The sequence below is a fragment of the Ascaphus truei genome, chromosome 20 (genome assembly GCF_040206685.1).
Source record: "Ascaphus truei isolate aAscTru1 chromosome 20, aAscTru1.hap1, whole genome shotgun sequence".
NCBI lineage: Eukaryota > Metazoa > Chordata > Amphibia > Anura > Ascaphidae > Ascaphus > Ascaphus truei.
The window spans coordinates 21,579,533-21,598,997 of record NC_134502.1 but is presented as its reverse complement, the minus strand read 5'-3'; the positions used below and the strand labels follow the sequence as shown (position 1 = coordinate 21,598,997).

At 44.6% G+C, this 19,465-nt stretch overlaps 1 protein-coding gene and 1 non-coding gene across 2 annotated transcripts; both read right to left on the bottom strand.

Annotated features, from left to right (window-relative positions):
* Positions 1–951: 951 nt before the first annotated feature.
* On the bottom strand, positions 952–1,024 carry TRNAK-CUU (transfer RNA lysine (anticodon CUU)). Its single transcript has one exon. It is a non-coding gene; the product is annotated as a tRNA-Lys (tRNA).
* Positions 1,025–10,111: 9,087 nt separating this feature from the next.
* On the bottom strand, positions 10,112–16,023 carry LOC142471033 (zona pellucida sperm-binding protein 3-like). The gene is made up of 8 exons (XM_075577831.1): positions 15,850–16,023; positions 14,253–14,371; positions 13,053–13,156; positions 12,808–12,985; positions 12,606–12,726; positions 12,423–12,514; positions 10,884–11,017; positions 10,112–10,326 (listed from the first exon to the last, which is right to left on the bottom strand). Exons 1-8 carry the CDS (start codon positions 16,006–16,008, stop codon positions 10,112–10,114), a joined length of 1,122 nt encoding a protein of 373 aa, XP_075433946.1. The 5' UTR covers positions 16,009–16,023.
* Positions 16,024–19,465: the final 3,442 nt, after the last annotated feature.

Sequence of the window (19,465 nt, the reverse complement as noted above, 5' to 3'; positions counted from 1 at the left end):
TATTGATTAAAAAAAAAAAAATGATTAGGGGCGAGGGGAAAAAAAAAATAGAAACGCCCGAATAGGGACTTGAACCCTAGACCCTCAGATTAAAAGTCTGATGCTCTACCGACTGAGCTATCCGGGCTCTGAGTGATAACTGTGACTTCTGTTTATATGAGTACACAAGTGATGCAGACAATATACAAACTCCAAATATTGTTTTAAGTGATTCAGTAACAATGCCTAACCCTTTTATCTTCATTTTCATGTTGTCCTATAAAAATATGCTTTACTTTTTCCTCATATAAAAGACATATTCAGAATAGAAAGTATGTAATGAGTTTAAATAATTAGTTTAAACCAATGTGGCCCGATTAAAAAACAAAATACATAACTATTGAATTCAATAATGTTACATGCACTTTAAGCGACAATTGTTGATAGTGTTAGAGTTTGGTCCTACTTGGAACTGCACCTTTATTGCCTGGAGGAAGTCACAGTACACAGCAGCTGCAGATCTCACAGAAATCAGTGAGCTGCAGCACATCCCACTGACAGTGACTATATAGCTATATAGCAACCGTAAAGCCAGAGCACAAGAAGGTGTGCACTGTGCAGGCCTGAGCTTTAATTCCGGGTCTCTGACGTCTGCGCATGTGCAGAGCTCCCAAAGCATTCTGGGAAATGTAGTCTTTTCTCTGGCAGGCTGAAAAGTGGGAGCATGCACAGCTGCTACAGGAGCCTTGTCTGCTAGAGACCTGCGCCACCGTGCAAGTTCATGCAACCAGTCCAATCCAATGTTCTGCTATACTGTATTCTTATGCAAGAACAATTATGGGTCTAATAGTATGAAAGCTGCACATTGTTTCACACATTAAAAATGGAGTATGGAAAGTGTATTTATATATTGGCATTAAAACAAACAAATAAAATGTTTATTTTCAAATGCACAAAAGATTAAAAATTAAGCGCCCAACGTGGGGCTCGAACCCACGACCCTGAGATTAAGAGTCTCATGCTCTACCGACTGAGCTAGCCGGGCTGATGTCATAAACCAGAGAAAAAACCCTTTACAAACGAGTGCTGCCCTTTTCATTATATTGGTATATACACTATACAAATTCCACATACTGTTTAATTAAAGTGATTCTGCAGCAATGCCTAACCTTTTTATATTCATTTTCTTCAGCTGTTAAGGAACTCCTGCTTTCTAGGTACGAGATCACCCCAGAGACCTACTGGGCTCCACTTTCGTGCCCTTGACAAGGCACCCCAAAGATTTCCTAGCACTTTTTTTTGACTGCCCGGCTAAGCGGGGTGTGAAAAGAGCTCGTTTCAGCGCTTATCGGGCTTGATCATAAAAGAGTAGCTCTTGCTAAAACGCCTCCCTGAAATCGGAGATGGGGTCACGGACAGAACGCCCACTAGGACCGATTAAATAACTCCGATTGTGTTTTTGGGGGGTTGTGCTTGCTGGATCCAGCTGGAAAAAAAAAAATTCTAAACTAATTCTAAAACCATAATTCTAAAAAGAATATTTTGATGATAACACAGAACTACACCTTTAGGCTACTGCAATTATCCCTATATTCCAATTGGTTGACTTCTGCATAAGTATAGTTCTTCTGCACGCTCTTCCGTATCTGCAATTATGCATAGCACCGAGGCTGGTTTTATAGTTCTTGCTGCTGCGCGCGTACGTGGCGTGCGCGTTTAGTTTGTAGGCTGCAAGCGGTGACGCGCGCGGTTAGGGGGGGTTTGACTCTGACGTCACAGCGTTAGGCCGCGCTATGATTGGTTCGCGGCACGGCAGCAGGGCGAAAATACAATGTTATTGTAATTTCCCTGGTCTGCCGCGCCAACGCTCACAGCCGTGTACGCGCACATCCCTAGTATAGAAACGTCTGGCTAACGCAGCCAATTATAATTGACGCGCGCGCGCACTAAATTACACGGCTAAGATTGCTCTATGAAAAAAAAAAAAAAATCAAGACCCGTTGTAATATATTAAGAAAGACTGATAAAAAATTGCAAAATTGACTATATTTCAAATCACAGTGGTGGAGCATTGGAAAAAGTTTTCAATTGACAAAAGTCACTCAGATTACATCATAGTCTATGATACTTCCACTGCACAAAGCCATTTCTACTGTGCTTTCGCTCCCCTTATGGAATGTTCATGCTCAGACACCTTCCTAGTGACAATGGAAGTCTTTATGTGCTTCATCATCCCTACGGAGTCTTTCCATTAATTGTCATCATTGTATCTTATGTCTATCTAGATCTCCCTCACCAACATCAGGATTCCATCCACCACTGGGAGATTGTATTGTATGTCTTTATTTATATAGCGCCATTAATGTACATAGCGTTTCACAGTAGTAATACACGTGGAGATCGCTTCTCGGCCTTTTGGCTAAGATCAAGGCGAGATGAGTGCTCCTCTCGACCTGCACAGCTATGACCAAATGCAGTACTATCCTACATGGGGCTCCAGTAGGAAAGGTCTGTGGCAAGCATTTGGCCCTCTAGCTCATTGAGAGGTGGTGTCCAGGCCCTGGACCAGAGAACCCCTGAGCCTTCGGGCTAAGGGGGGATGGCATTCGAACAACCAGCCCTTCGGGGCTGGGGTGCACCCGCACAACCCTCGAAAGAGGGGATAAGATGTGAACTCCCTTGCGGGCCTCGGGCCAGAGGGAGGAAGAGACGGATGTCCTGAATCCTAACGGAGGAAGGCATCAATGTCCCTGGAGACCTAGGCTTTCGGGCTGAAACCTCCAGGGAAACTGGGCACTGAGGGCGGGTCTGACTTCGGTTGGACAGTTCAAGGGCAAGCTCCCTATCCACTGAAGTGGACTGGGATCCGATAAGCGAGAGGGTGTACCCTCTCAAGAGAAAAAAAAAAAAGTAGTAATACACGTGGTAATCAAATAAATAACAGATAATATAAATAACAGGTCATGGGAATAAGTGCATCAGACATAAAAGTAACATTAAGGAAGAGGAGTCCCTGCTCCGAGGAGCTTACAGTCTAATTAGTAGGTAGGGAGAACGTACAGACAGGAGGAGGGAGTTCTGGTAAGTGCGTCTGCAGGGGGCTAAGCTTTATGTATCATGTGTTCAGAATAATCCACAGTGCTATTCATATGCTTCTTTAAGCAAGTGTGTCTTAAGGTGGGTCTTAAAGGTGGATAGAGAGGGTGCTAGTCGGGCATTCCAGAGGTGCAGGGCAGAAAGTGAGAAAGGTTTAAGGCGGGAGAGGGCTTTAGATACAAAGGGGGTAGAAAGAAGACATCCTTGAGAGGAACTCAAGAGTCGGGATGGTGCATAAAGAGAAATTAAAGCAGAGATGTAAGGAGGAGCAGAAGAGTGTAAAGCTTTAAAAGTGAGCAGGAGAATTGAGTGTCAGATACGGGATTTGATCGGAAGCCAGGAGAGGGATTTCAGGAGGGGAGACGCGGAGACAGATCTAGGAAAGAGTAGAGTGATTCTGGCAGCAGCGTCTAGGATAGATTGTAGGGGAGACAGGTGAGAGGCAGGAAGGCCGGACAGCAGGAGGTTACAGTAATCAAGACGGGAGAGAATGAGGGCCTGAGTCAGAGTTTTAGCAGTCGAGCAACAGAGAAACGAGTGTATCTTAGTGATATTGCGGAGGAAAAAGCGACAGGTTTTAGAAACGTTCTGAATGTGAGAGATGCGTCGAGTGTGACCCCTAGGCAGTGTGCTTAGGCTACTGGGTGAATGATGGTACTTCCAACAGTAATGTGGAAGGAGGTAGTAGGGCCAGGTTTGGGAGGAAGTATGAGGAGCTCTGTTTTAGCCATGTTGAGTTTAAGGCGGCGGAGGGCCATCCAGGATGATATAGCAGAGAGACATTCAGAAACTTTGGTTTGTACAGCAGGTGTAAGGTTGGGTATTGAACAGTAAATTTGTGTGTCATCAGCATAGAGGTGATATTTAAACCCAAGAGATGTTATTAAGTCCCCTAGAGAGAGTGTGTACAGAGAAAAGAGAAGAGGTCCCAGGACAGAGCCATGGGGTACCCCCAAAGAGAGATCAATAGAGGAGGAGGAGGTGTTAGCAGAAGAGACACTGAAAGTATGATGGGAGAGGTAAGAGGAGATACAGGATAGAGCTTTGTTACAAATACCCAAAGTATGGAGAATGTGAAGAAGAGGATGATCCATGGTGTCAAATGCTGCAGGGAGGTCGAGTAATATGAGCAGAGTGTAATGACCTCTGTCTTTGGCAGCATGGAAGTCATCTGTTATTTTAGTGAGGGCTGTTTCTGTGGAGAGAGCAGTGCGGAAGCCAGATTGTAGAGGGTCTAGGAGAGAATAGGTGTTGAGAAAATGGAGCAAGCGAGAGAATACAAGACGTTCAAGGAGTTTGGAGGCAAAAGGCAGGAGGGAGACAGGTCGATAGTTAGAAAGACAGGTAGGGTCAACTGTTGCATGTTTGAAGGAGGATGGGAAGGTACCAGAGTAGAGGGAGGAGTTCAAAATGTGTGCGAGAGTAGGAATTATAGTAGGACTGTTGCAGGGTACATGCAACCACACACGCGGGTTCTCTTGATAAGGCTTATTTATTGAGCCTTAAAAACATACAGCACACAAAAACAAAATAGCTTCTCTTCAGCATACAAAAACAAAATAGCTTCTCTTCAGCAGACAAAAACAAACTAGCTTCTCTTCAGCATAAAAAACAAGGCAGCTTCTCTTCAGCATGCAGGACACAGACAGTTATCACACATGTACTTTGAAAAACAGACCTTATAGCAGTAATCTCTTCAGTATATCATTCCTGTCTCCTGACCAGCTACACTGGCGACACACTTTATCGCAGTGCGGCCAGATCCGCAAGCCGGGAGATTTCCCGGCTTGCTAGTGGCCGCCCCTTGGCGTGCCGCGCGTCATAGACGCGCGGTCACGCGTCTTCGGGAGCCTGCGCCCCCTGCACGCGCGTCCAGGGCTCCCCGGCAGGGGGTTCCGGGGGACCCGGCGGACCCGGCAGCGGGAGGGAGAGCGCCCCGATCGGAGGGCGCTCTTCCGCTGCTTCGGCGCGCGCCCGTCACACTCGGGCGCGCGCCAGGCTACTGCTGCGGCACAGAACGGGCAAATGCTCGAATAAACTGTGCCGCAGCAGTAGCTTGCATGTGTGTACAGCCTGGGGGTTTTAAAACACCTTGATTATGCAGCTTTGGTCAGACTAATTAAGCAGCCCTTCTCAACTGAAACTTAACCTCGTCACTGCTGCACTGCAAGCCTAAACATAGGTTTGCCAGGTATATGGCTGGAGACGTTCATTCACCCTGTCACAAGGACCAAGAGGTTTTAGGAGATGGGAGGGAATGGGGTCAAGAGCAAGTGGTAGAGGGGGAAGAGGAGATCAACAGTGACACATCCTCCTCTGAGACAGTGGAAAAAGAGTCAAGGAAGGCAGGAGGAGAGTTAGGAAGAGGTGTAGGATGGGAGGAAGAAAGAGGGAATGTTCAGATGTATGGATTCTACCTTTTCTTTAAAATAGTCAGCAAAGTCCTGGGCGGAGATGGAGGTAGAAGAGGCAGCTGAGGGTGGTTTGAGTAGAGCATCAAAGACAGAGAAGAGTCGGCGTGGGTTAGACTTGTGCTTGTTGATTAGAGAAGAAAAGTAGGCTTGTTTAGCTTGCAAGATTGCAGAGTTGAAAGAGGAAAACATACATTTGTAGTGAAGAAAGTCTGCGAGAGTATGAGATTTCCTCCAGATAGAAAGCCTTCTCCACCTGCAGTTCCCACATGGCTGTTGTGTCTCCATATTATGAGACACTGATAACTAAATACATGTTCCCTTCAGAGGACACTCGGTCAATTTAGATAAGGTGGAATCTCTTCTGTACGCCAAACTTACTCCATTGTTCAACCCAATACAAAAATAGTCTAAGGGAATCCAGAAAATTATTGGGAAATTATTTAGCTCAAGGAGTAAGAAGTCAAAGATTTAGTATTTACTGGTTTGGCTATAGATTTGAGGGTGATGCTACATATCACTGCCAGCTCTCCATGTTATCTTGGGCAGCAATTTTATTTCCCTGAGCTAAAGTTCCCCCAAAATTTAGATTAGAAACCGTTTATGGTAGCCATGTGCCGAAATAACCCCAAGTAAAGTTGTGTACATTCTCAGCACTAAACAGCTGTAGCTGCAGCGATGGAGAAAATAATTTTGACTAAGTCTGTACAAGATTAAAAAAAAATGATTATCGCAATGAATTATCAGCATTTTTTTCCCCTCTGAGAGTTTGAACTGGGTCTTGCCTCATTCAGCGATTAATAACAGATGTCCAGTAGGACAATATATGTTCTTATTCTCTGCTCTGTTACATGTCTACTGAGCAAGGGTCCTGGACCAGAAATGTCACTTATGGATATCCACCTACAAGTGCAATTACTCAAATGAACTGAAAGTGCTACTACAGGTTTATTACTCCTGGGTAAGACTATTGTGGATTAATACTTTGGATATAATATGAGTATTTTGCCATATTTTTCTAAACAAGGTTGTTAATGTGGAAATTTATTTTGCAATAACAAATACTCCTTTTTATGTAACTTAGTATAGGTGTGCACATGTATGCTTACTAATATTTGCTTCGAGTAATGATGTAGCCGGATTTAAGGTCTTCGGAGCTGCGGGATGAAAAGCAAAATGCGGTGGCTCTGAAGCAATAGCTGTGGATGTCTCCAGGGGGAGGAGGGGGGGGCGCGCAGGGGGCTCTCTTCCAATTTGGACACCCCCCAGAGATTTCCCGCTGGGAGATGTCACAGTCAGGGTTCCGAGTCTTCTCCCGACAGTGTAAAGATGATATCTGGCTACATCTACCATACAAAAAGAACTTTAACTGGTTGTTGGTAATACAATGTCAACATTTATAGAGAAACTGGGATATATAGTACAAAAATGTGAAGACCAAAAAAAAAGTCAGCGTTTCATACATTGCTATCAATCCTGATCTTCTTGATCCCACTGCTGGATGAAGGCCTCCCCAATGATCTTCCAGGCAGTTACAAGCCTGGTCTATTGGGCCAACACATTTTCTGATTTTAGCTTCCATCTCCCTGTATCGTTTGGTCTTTGCAAGGGATATCAAAATACCTTAATATATATGCAGCCCCCTTTCCCTATGCCTAAGGGAAACTACACGTGCTACTGTACCTGTAGCTCACAGGAGACCTAATCCTCCGCCACTGAGAGCCTGGTGTGAGCTCTTTCACCTTAGTGCAGCGCCACCACCTGTGAGGGATCCAAGGGTTGGCAGGATAATCCCTCACAGGAACTAATACAGTAATAAGTAATACACTCACAGGTATATACACTCACAGGTATATAACAAAGGTTTACACCAGGGGTGGGGAACCTTTTTTCTGCCAAGGGCCATTTGGATATTTATAACATCGTTCGCGGGCCATACAGTCACAGACAGGCAGGCACCCAGAACCCCACCCCCCTACCTCTGGTAGTTGCTGCTGCTGCTGGGATCGTGTTGGGCGGATGCTGGGGTAAGTGCGGGGGGAACTGCTGGAGACGCATGGGGGAAGTGCGGGGAATGCTGAGGGGGGAGTGCGGGGGAAGTACGGTGGCTGCTGGGGGATCGCTGGGGCTAGTACGGTGGCTGCTGGGGATCATGTAGGGCTGCCGGCGCCTCACACCACCTCCTCCCGATCGGGCGCGCGGCGGCCATTTAAAAGAAAATTAGCGTGACCCCGGTTATAGCAGTTGCCTTAGCAGGGCCAGACCAATTGATTTTGAGGGCCTTATACGGCCCTCGGGCCTGACGTTCCCCACCTCTGGTTTACACACACACACACACACACACACACAATAACACTAACAATAATAATGCAATACCCACACACACCACCCAACACACCTGTTTGGTTCCCCCAAATTACAGAGGTTGCCCTAAGAACCTAAACACCTGGTGTCAATAGAACAGTCCCCATCCAAAGTACCCCTACCCGTGTGTGAGTTGTTGATGCACGTAATACTTCCCTGGATATTCCTGTACCCAGGTACTGCTGATTGATCCCTCTGATCTGTCAGGTCCCACATCACCAACCCCCTCTCTCCTTACGCATCCCGATCCTCTTTGTGATGCAAGCTCCAGCTGGAGTGTCTCACCTAATGTCTGATGTGGCCTGCAGCCTGGGCCCAGACAATAGAGCACCACATGACCGTGCGGTCACCGGTGCAATAGTGCTGCTGTACACTAATCGGGAAGTGTCCCTACCTGGGGCCTTCCCTACAACACTCAGCTGGGGTGACTCAGGGCCTACGGGGCAAGTCTAGGCCTAGTCCAAGGAAGCACGGCTCCCTGCACACCTTCCCTGTTGTCCTTCTTCCGACTGACACACGGTCCGTTTGCGTGCCAAACCTAATCCCTTCCTTTTGGCTCCTAGAGCCCTATTGGCTGGGACTCCCCACGTGATAAGCCCTCCCCCATGAGGACTCTGGGACACATAGTCCCTCACCCTGTCTTGTGGAGCCATTTTAAGATGGCTGTCACACCCTACTCAATGCGCATGTGCCACACATTACACTGCGTATGCGCGAGACATAAAATGACAGCCCCCACCCTCCCGGTCTGGCGAGAAGCTCCAGCAGCTCTGATCCACCCTGCACCAGATGCAAGAAGGGGGCTTGGCTACATACAGATATACATATATTTCAAAAAGCAACTTAAGCCCATCCTGTGCCTGGTCACATCCTGCAACTACTAGGGTGCCAGATCCCTATAACTCTAAAAGGTTAAATTATTTGTGAGTGATCGAAAAGCAAGCCTTAAAGTAACTGATAAACATTGGGTGATCACTCAAAAGGTGTGCATCAACTCAAGAAACACAAAATTTCCACAGAAAACAAGTGTGAACTGTCTGCCAGAGCCTGAGAGACTAACAACCAAATGTTATTTTTGCCTTATGTATTTGAGCTTCTGATCATATCAGAACGGTTTATTGCTTCTTTAAATAATATTGCATTTAACATCTTCGATCTGGTTGAGCACAGTTCATATATCAAATGAAGAGGGTTATACGAGTAATCTTTGTGATTGCCTAATTGTTTAAACCCCATCATTTGATGCTAGGTTTCAAATGCATGAAGATCTTTCAGAAGGACTCAACCCAACACAGTTTTGGCTCCATCTGCTTGATATTTAACAGTGCATTTGACTAAAGCGTTTATCAAGGAAGGTCCCCAAAATATATATATATCACGAAGCCAAGCCTTGATGAACAATTGAAATAATGTCCAATCTCCTGTTGACTTGTCAGATGTAGCCCTATGTAAGACAGGCTTGCCTAAACCCCTTCAACAACCAAGGACATCTTCTGTTAGACCACTCAACTGCTCCATTTCCATACATCCTTTAATCAGTGCCAAGACACTTTCCAGCATCAGAAACCTTCCAGTATAAAGTATCCTTTAGTTGCTGTCTTTCAGCACCTCAAGACCTAGCACATTTGCACCCACGGCCTTTATTTCTTTTTAAATTACTGTGATTATAATGTCCTAGCTCTATCCAATTTATTAAGATTAAGTGTACCCATCAAGATAATATATCTGCATCATTTGATACTAGCACCACCTTATTCAAGACTGAAAAGCATGATTTGTAAACAGGTTCCCTGATCTGATTCGGAAATTGTACCCACTCAAACACAAGTAATGACTAAATCAGAGTTGCTTGAGTGGGTTAACCCTTTGTCAAGTGGCAGTTACCTTGAAAAACTCCCTCATCTCCTTGTGCCCATGCATCAATAAAATAGTTCCCATTTGGCCACCACATTAAGAAACATGAGGATTTCATCTAAAAACATACTATATTGTAGAGTGAGTTGGGAGACTGGAAGGTCAAAGAAAATGTTTCATTTGTGAAGTTGGGAGATCATGCAGGAGATTAGTTTGTTGTGGTGACAGGAAAGGGAAGAGATGGAGGATTAATTCTCAACCACCCTATGACTTCCTGGGAAAAGGAGGCAATTCATGGAAATCAGAGAACTTATTTATAGCAAAAATCAGGGAGTCTCACTCAGGAAAAAAAAAAAAAGAGTTGGAAAATATAATTACCAGACAATACTTTATATAAATATAAAGCTTTATTTCTGCACAAACACTCTCCCCTTAGAGATATGGGATACGGTCACAATAATGCAGCCAGACATTACAACAACACACAAAACCCCCACCGCCACCAACACCCAAATCTCAGCCATCCGTTTGGTCTCCTGTTTTGATGCAGATGCCTTGTAGTCAGGGGGGCCGACGACAAGCAGGGGGCCCAGAGTGGCAAATGCTTGCTCAGAGTGTGGGCCTGTAGAGGACAAATAGGTTATTAGTCCAGGAAAGAGAATGGCTGGTAGAACAAATAGATATTACATCTAGTGAATGTGAGAGAGGGGAATCCATGCAAGTACAGTAGTAAACAGCTGAGATTTTAGCCAATAAGGATCTCCATAAGGTCTGCTATTGAATGGCCAATGTTTATATTTTTAAAGCAATGGTGTGCAGAGCTTTTGTATCAATACTTGGTACCATTTTAAACCAATGGCAACTTATGTAACATTGTGTTAACTGGGTAATGACACCTGCTTCATCTGTAGTTTGATAAACACTAGTTTGCTACCTCAAAATAAAGACAGAACCCATGAGTGCATTTGAATTTCAAAAAACCCACTTTCTTCATTTTACACATTAGTGGGAAACTTCGAGTCATTGGTTGTAAATAAGCACAGAGCATGTGCCCATTTGAAATAGATGGTAATCCCATTTGTACCACCATGATAGTGCCCCAATCTCACAGCCGGTCCCTGCATCTTCTCTGTAGCCTGAAGGTAAAGACTAAAGCAGGAGGACAAGGGTAACACTCACCAAGTGCCACTTCTCTTTTCCCAGGTCTTCTATTATGTGGAGGGTTATTTCTTCTGCTCTGTCCTGCGGCTGCCACACAGTTTCCTGTTTCACAGCAGCTGCACGTGTTACTGGGACCTTCCACAGGGGACCAACTGTGCCGAGAGATACATAGAAGCTAACAGCACAAAACCAGGTTTATTCACTTACCTGCTTGTGTACCGAGCATTGCCAAGAGAAATTGAATCTGGTGTCAAATGATATATGTGTTTTTTTTAAACTTAGATTCACTACCCCTCCTACTGGTCATCCAGTACCCTACTTGCCACTAAAGATTGTAAGCTTTGGGGCAGGGTCTCCTTTACCCAATGTTACTTATGTGTCAAGTGCTTATTCCTGTCCTTGTCATGTTTATTACTGGTGCAATGCGCCATGTACATGGCTGGAGTTAAACAAATAGAGATGCATAGGTAGCAAGACTTGCCATTTTTGGTGCCTTGGAGCAGCATGTGGAAGCCCACGGCACCGAGAACAGAAAGGTTTGTAGCCAGGGAAGATTAACGTCCTGGGTGTCCATGTGTCTGAATGGGACCCCAGCAGTGTTAAGCCTTCACTTTATGGGCCCATGCTAACCTTCGAGGAGCTGCACAGTCTCCATCCTCCATCACTAGCAGCTCTGAAGATGAGAACCAGTCTGTGGCCAACCCCCTGGATGTAGTTTCTTAAATATGGGTCTCCATATCATGTAGGTGCAACACTATAGGACAATATTTGGTCAAAGGGGTTGGACAAGTAAATGACAGTTCAGCCCCCTTGACAGACAGAATATAGTCCTATAGTATTCCCCATCACAATGTAGAGACCGAGATTCAGGAATCTACATCAAGGGGTTTGGGCAGAGATGCTGGGTATGGGGAAGCGGCTGTGCAGCTCATCTTAAAAGGTTGGTAGCTTCTAGTGTCTGAGAGCCCAACAGGATTACTGCTGCAGGGCTCCATTTAGAAGCCGGGTCTCCCAAATTAATCTTCCCCGGCCGCTTACAGTTTTAGTGTCTGCAGTCAGATAGTACAGTATGTACAGACCGTTTTGGGTTTATTTTTTTTAATGGTGGGCTGAAGCAGTTGAGGGGTAATGTTGGATTGAGAAGCCTTCTTAAAAACAGTATCAGCTCTGGGTGTGGATAAAGTGTGGGCAAAACATTTGTGCTGTATATATAGTCACCACAACTTCAAGGACCGAGCTCCGTTCCAGAAATGGAAGGTAAAGGGCAGTGGAAACGTCTTAAGGGATCCAGCCTCTTCATTGGGAGATTACTCAATTGGAGATTAGGGGCACTATTCTATTTGCCAATGTGTATGTTAATCTTTATTCAGATTACAACCCATTGATGTAAAGGGAATTCATTGTCCTTAAACAGCCTTAATTACACTTATGGCATAAGTGCTACCACCTTTGTCATTCAGGTACTGTAAAACTATCACAATCATACTAGTCATGTCTAATGCATCATAGCATTTAGATAGCCGTTCAGTTTGTGACTTGGTCTCCCCAAATACGCACGTGTTGCTGGCTTTACTGAAGGAACAAGCCTTGTGAAGAGCGTTTGGTGCCTGGTTGGCTGCTGCTGCTCTCAGATGGCAGGTGATGTAGATCTAGAAAGAAGCAGTGTTTACATGTCAGCAGAAAAAGTAGACAAATCCCCAAAAGGTGCTGCCCATATGGAAGTACAAGGAGAATTCTCACTGTGGAGGCATCTATCCCAGTAAACCTGAAGGCATCGATCATGATCTGAAGCTTGTCTGGTTGGGGCCTCGGGGATCTGAATGTAGAGGAGGAATCCTCTAGTTTTCCATCCAGCAGGCACCTGTGGATTAAGGAGATGGTTATTGTTGAAAGTCGTGGGATAAATACTAGTCAGATTAGGAACGCTGCATCAATGCCATACCCATTCAGTGCAATAATCTCATAACGGGGGTTGGAGTTTACATCAGGAGACAATGTGGCCACACAGCTGTCAACGTAGATGGTCATAGGCACATGGTTCCCAGTGTCAACAGAAGCTTCTATATGGAAGATGTCACCCAGCTGGAACACTGTGGAGGTTCTTTGAGAGCTCCAGTCATCTACAAGGTGATAGAAAGGGTTAAGGAAAATTCAAGCCACCACCCCTACAGAAGGACATGCACTTACCAGTCATTAGGAACAAAGAGAAGGATAGCTTTTCTTCCACAGACACGGTAGAACTAAAGGGAACCCATGTTGGCTTAATTGGCTTGCTGCTCACATTGCTATATCTGTGAAGATAAACAAAAAAAATCTATCATGACTAGCCATGTGTAACACCTCTTTACTTACCACAGACTATAAAACCTGTCACTGAGGTGGGGGCACAAGTCCTGTAACTTGGGGTTTAACCCTTATAGTGGGTGGTACAGAGTGGAAAGCAGGAGTAATTAGACAAAACCAACAAACTTTATATTACTTTATCATTTTGAATGGATACATACACAGGGCTACCACAACCACAGTATTTCTGCAATCCTACCCAAAAATATGACCAATGCTGCACCTCCATATATTTTACAGTCACTGCATATTAGTTCACATACCCTGTTGATCAGACATGGTATTTGTACAATGACCTTTCGTTGGAGCTCTGGATTCAAACAGATGCTGCTGCTGCATATTACAGTTATTTTTAAAACAACCTGTGTTCCAATGCAGGGGGATCCCTTTCTTTCCTCTGGCTGTTAAATCCGGATATGTCTCATCTTAGCTGTTGCTGTGCTCCGAGGTGTGTCACTGTACTTTGTACTGGCCAGCAAAATACACCAGCCTCCTCTCTCCATGGATCAGTCAGGCTCTTGCAGAGTGTTCTGCAGCAGACTCACCATATCAAAACAAACTGCCTCCCAAGTCCCCTCAGAAATCCCTTTCCAACTGACACCAACTGTCATTCCCTTGGCTGAGCCCAGTCTCATCGTCCCGTGGAATGTAATTCTTAAAGGGGCCATGTCCTGTGCTGATAGCAGACAGGGGGGGTTACACATGTGTAGGGGGGGGGGTTACACATGTGTAGGGGGGGGGGTTACACATGTGTAGGGGGGGGTTACACATGTGTAGGGGGGGGGGTTACACATGTGTAGGGGGGGGGTTACACATGTGTAGGGGGGGGGTTACACATGTGTAGGGGGGGGTTACACATGTGTAGGGGGGGTTACACATGTGTAGGGGGGGGTTACACATGTGTAGGGGGGGTTACACATGTGTAGGGGGGGGTTACACATGTGTAGGGGGGGTACACATGTGTAGCAGCTTCACTTATTTTCAGTCAGCATTTTTAACAGCTGTCTGACTTCAATGAAGACAGAGACTGAACTGTACACTCACCTGGGGTAATAGCACTGGATGAGAACTACAGCTGGGTTGGTCCTGATGATGGGAGAGTTCCTTGAAGCGGTTGGGCTGTAAGTCAGGTTTGTGCTGTATACAAGCCATTCAGGGGTCATCTGTGGAGAGGACAGGACAACGACAACAAGTCCTAAACAAGCAATATCACCAGCAAACCAACCAGTTGAATTCCCAATAGTTGGTCTTATTTAGCATAGAAGATCTAGTACAGACTTAAGCAGACTATATGGGCACCCACACTGAAGCGCTTAAACTCCTTTAGCCTGAATAAAATAAATAAAGTGGAGCAGACAGATTCATATCAGTTTCAGAGGCAGTGGTCAATAAAGTGCTACACCTAGAAATCCTTTTAAAAGACCCCTATCAAATGTTGGAATGTAGACCCATCAAGTAACCTCCCCACATAGCCCTTCCAAACAATTAGATAAAGGGGGAAGGGACGGAGGCAGGCGCTGTTTGCCATGGTGTTTCAATGCACCTACCCACATGGAAATACCCCGCCAGCAGCATTACAGAGCTGGGAGTGAAGGACTTTGAAGGTTCTCTAGCTGAAAGGTTTTGAGCCTTTATATAAAAAAGGAAGCAGATCCTCCTGGGCTTTCACCATATCCGAATTGGATTCTGGGATGATCTAGTTAAATCTACAGTTTTGTCCCATTAAAGAAAGACGTAATGATTTTACGTTTAAAAAAAAAAACAAAAAAAACCCACAAACCCACAAGATCTGTGCACTACAGCATTTAATACATTTTTTTCCATGAATAATTGGTTAGCCCAAAACTACAACCAAGACTCCCTGAAGGTGCAATTCAGAAACTAGATCACTATGGTAAACCTGAATCCATAGCAGAATTTTTCATACAGTCCTTCAATTACGGAACCGGAGTTCATTGTGTAAATAGCCATGTATGTCTATCACAGAGAGCTCATATAACAAACCAGAAGTCTCATCATAATGATAGATTAGACCACAGAAGAGCAAATTGAAGACCTCCCTCAAGAATGACCACTGACCATTTAAATGTATGCCATCCAATTGGGCCTGGTAAAACTACTGGTCTAAGGGGAGAAGTTGAAGTTACTCTAATGCATTTAATATTAGATTTATAACGCATTTAGGTTTACAGAGAGCCACTGTCTCGGTCAGGACCACAATCTTTCAGATCATCCTTTGTGGAGATTCTCAAGTTCATCCAGATACATAACCTGCAGTACCAATAACCCAAGTCCAGATCACTATATGGTGTGTATACATGGGACAGCAGTTAGTACTGTAGGTAAAACTGAAACAGGTTTTAACAATTAGGATGACCACTGAAACCTAAAAAGAATTAGGTTGTGTAGCTTGGAGAATTATCCCAATGCAACTAGATTTAACTTTTAAAAATACACACATTAAACTGTTAATCTGAAAATAGATAACCTTAATCGTATTGGTGTTTAGAGAAAATAAATTGTAGGAACCAAACAATATATTTATCTGCTCCCACATGGAAAGCTCAGACCTCTCCATTCTCCCACACTGCTCCACCAAACCCTCAGTTGATACAGATTACAATCACCCACTTCCCCTTACCTGCAAGTCATTCCCACACTCATGCAGCCCAGCCTGGAAGATCAGCGTGGTATCTGTGCTCTGGGAGCTGGGTGGGCAGAGCTGGGGTCCTAGGGTCATGTCTGTGGCCTTCACCAGCTTTCCAGTTCCAAACAGGTCCCTCTGCACATTGACCACCATCTCCTGCTCCTCACACTGCACACTGACACGTTGCTCTTGGGACACTTGTCTGGATGAACCCTGAGCAGATCCCACCACAGGCCGAGGATAACTTCCCTGCCAAGGAATCCATTGACTTCTCCCAGGAGGGACATACTGACTATTCACTACTACAGCAGGGTCCATGAACAGCCAGAAAATAACCAGCAGCCTCATCTTCTTGCACTTGGTGTTTCTAGCAGGAGCAGCACAAGGGAAAGCTGTAAGGAGGGGGGCTTTTATATCCTCCCCCCACCATCTGCAGGCAAATCCTACCTGGGGCAGATAATTATCACCCCACCCCAGACAATTAACTGCCCTAATTGTTTGCCCTTCACATGCTCACACCAGGTAGGTGGGGGTAATATAAACAAACATACTTACAGCATTGTAATTGGGGTGTTCATTCAGAAAGGGATATATCATATTACTGTGTAATCAAGTATGTTCATTTCCCGGGGGGGGAGTGTATATAGGTACTCAAGGTCGTGTATTAAAAGCTAGTGACTGGGGGGGTAATAACATTCTTATTGTTTGATAAATGAAAGTATTTTTTTTTATAAAATGTAGTGATATAAAAATAAATATACTTAGTATTATCAAGAAACTGAACAGATCTAGAGATAAATACTCAGCACTACAGTACATTACAATGCAGGCACAAATATACAGCAGAGTATATAGAGGTACTCACCACTGATATATAACACTGCATGTTAATTTCTCAGGAAACAGTACATTTAGAGCCAGTAAGTTTTATCAGAGATACTCAGAATTTTTATATATTGCTGCATGCTTATTTTAGGAAATGTGATAGTAACATGCATCGCAGCGTGTTTACTTTAAAGGGACGTGATGTACTGTATGTAGAGATACTTAATATTGTTATATAACGCTGCTTGCTTACTTTAGGAAACGGAGTGTACTGTAGCACAGTAATATAGTAGCAGTATTAAATACAGTGCAGTATTATCAGTATTTTTATTCAATGCAACATTAATTTATAGTATTTATGTATTTAGGAAACTGACAAATATAGAGGTACTCTGCAGTATAATACAATGCGGCTTGTTCATTGTCAGGGTGCTGAGCATAGAGTATTATTTTAACATTAAAGGTATTTATGATCCGGGAGCTGCATGTAGAGTACTCTGCAGCATGAGTACTGGTCAGACATGTATGAGAAAAGTACTATATCCTCCTAGAGTGTCAGTTCCTTGGGTCAGGGAGCATCTTCCTGTAATGACATATATGTCCTCTCTTGTCATACGATGTTACCGCCCTCCCACCTTGTACTGCGCTGCGGAATATGTTGAAGCCATACACATCAAAGATAATGAATTAGACTGCGAGCTCTTAGGGTCAGTGAACCATTAACCCCTTCCTTGGTAAGGTTCTGCAGTGATGAGCCATTAACCCCTTCCATGCTAAAGTCTATGGAGTGGGGTTTCCATAACCTCTTCCCTGCCAGAGACATGCCCAGGATTAACCCTTTCTCCTTGTAAAGATCCGCAGAGTGTTGCTCCATTAACACTCCCTACTCATTTACTGGAAAGCATCAGGCAGAATCTGCCTTCCTCTAACCAACTGGGATCTCTGCAGAGCATCACTCCACTAACCCATTGTGGTATCTGCAGAGCATCACTCTACTAACCCATTGGGGTATCTGCAGAGCATCACTCTACTAACCAATTGGGGTATCTGCAGAGCATCACTCTACTAACCCATTGGGGTATCTGCAGAGCATCACTCTACTAACCCATTGGGGTATCTGCAGAGCATCACTCTACTAACCCATTGGGGTATCTGCAGAGCATCACTCTACTAACCCATTGGGGTATCTGCAGAGCATCACTCTACTAACCCATTGGGGTATCTGCAGAGAATCACTCTACTAACCCATTGGGGTATCTGCAGAGCATCACTCTACTAACCCATTGGGGTATCTGCAGAGCATCACTCTACTAACCCATTGGGGTATCTGCAGAGCATCACTCTACTAACCCATTGGGGTATCTGCAGAGCATCACTCTACTAACCCATTGGGGTATCTGCAAAGCAAAGTATTATTTTTGCTTTCTTTCATATATACAGTATTTGAGCTTTATTACTTCAGACAATTTTACATTTGGCTTCTTCAAAGTGATTGTTTTGAGTCGGATGTTGGTACATGCAAACTTCCCCCTCGACATGCCTTCTATGACCTGTATATTGAGTGCAGTGTGTATATCGTATGAAGAGTGTTATATTGTTTGGGCATCACTCCTGTAACCCACTGTAATATCTGCAGAGCATCACTCCACGAACCCATTGTTATATCTGCAGAGCATCACTCCACGAACCCATTGTGATATCTGCAGAGCATCACTCCACTAAGCCATTGTTATATCTGCAGAGCATCACTCTACTAACCCATTGTGATATCTGCAGAGCATCACTCCACGAACCCATTGTGATATCTGCAGAGCATCACTCCACTAAGCCATTGTTATATCTGCAGAGCATCACTCCACTAAGCAATTGTGATATCTGCAGAGCATCACTCCACGAACCCATTGTTATATCTGCAGAGCATCACTCCACCCACCCATTGTTATATCTGCAGAGCATCACTCCACTAACCCATTGTGATATCTGCAGAGCATCACTCCACTAACCCATTGTGATATCTGCAGAGCATCACTCCACTAACCCATTGTGATATCTGCAGAGCATCACTCCACTAACCCATTGTGATATCTGGAGAGCATCATTCCACTAACCCACTGCAAATACTGCAGAGCATCACTCCACTAAGCCATTGTTATATCTGCAGAGCATCACTCCACTAAGCCGTTGTGATATCTGCAGAGCATCACTCCACGAACCCATTGTTATATCTGCAGAGCATCACTCCACCAACCCATTGTTATATCTGCAGAGCATCACTCCACTAACCCATTGTGATATCTGGAGAGCATCACTCTACTAACCCATTGTGATATCTGCAGAGCATCACTCCACTAACCCATTGTGATATCTGCAGAGCATCACTCTACTAACCCATTGTGATATCTGCAGAGCATCACTCTACTAACCCATTGTGATATCTGCAGAGCATCATTCCACTAACCCATTGTGATATCTGCAGAGCATCACTCCACTAACCCAATGTTATATCTGCAGAGCATCACTCCACTAACCCATTGCGATATCTGCAGAGCATCATTCCACTAAGCCATTGTGATATATGAGTATCAGTCCTCTATCCCATTCTGATGTTCTGCAGAGTATCGCTCCTCTAACTCATTGTGTTATCCGCAGAAGATCCTTTCTCATAACCTTTAGAGGACTCTGCAAAACAGGTAAAAGCCTCTCTCCCATATTAACCCCATTCCTGACCCTCGTTACTATAGGGTCTTTGCAGGGCCGCCGATAGAAATCATGGGGCCCAGGACAA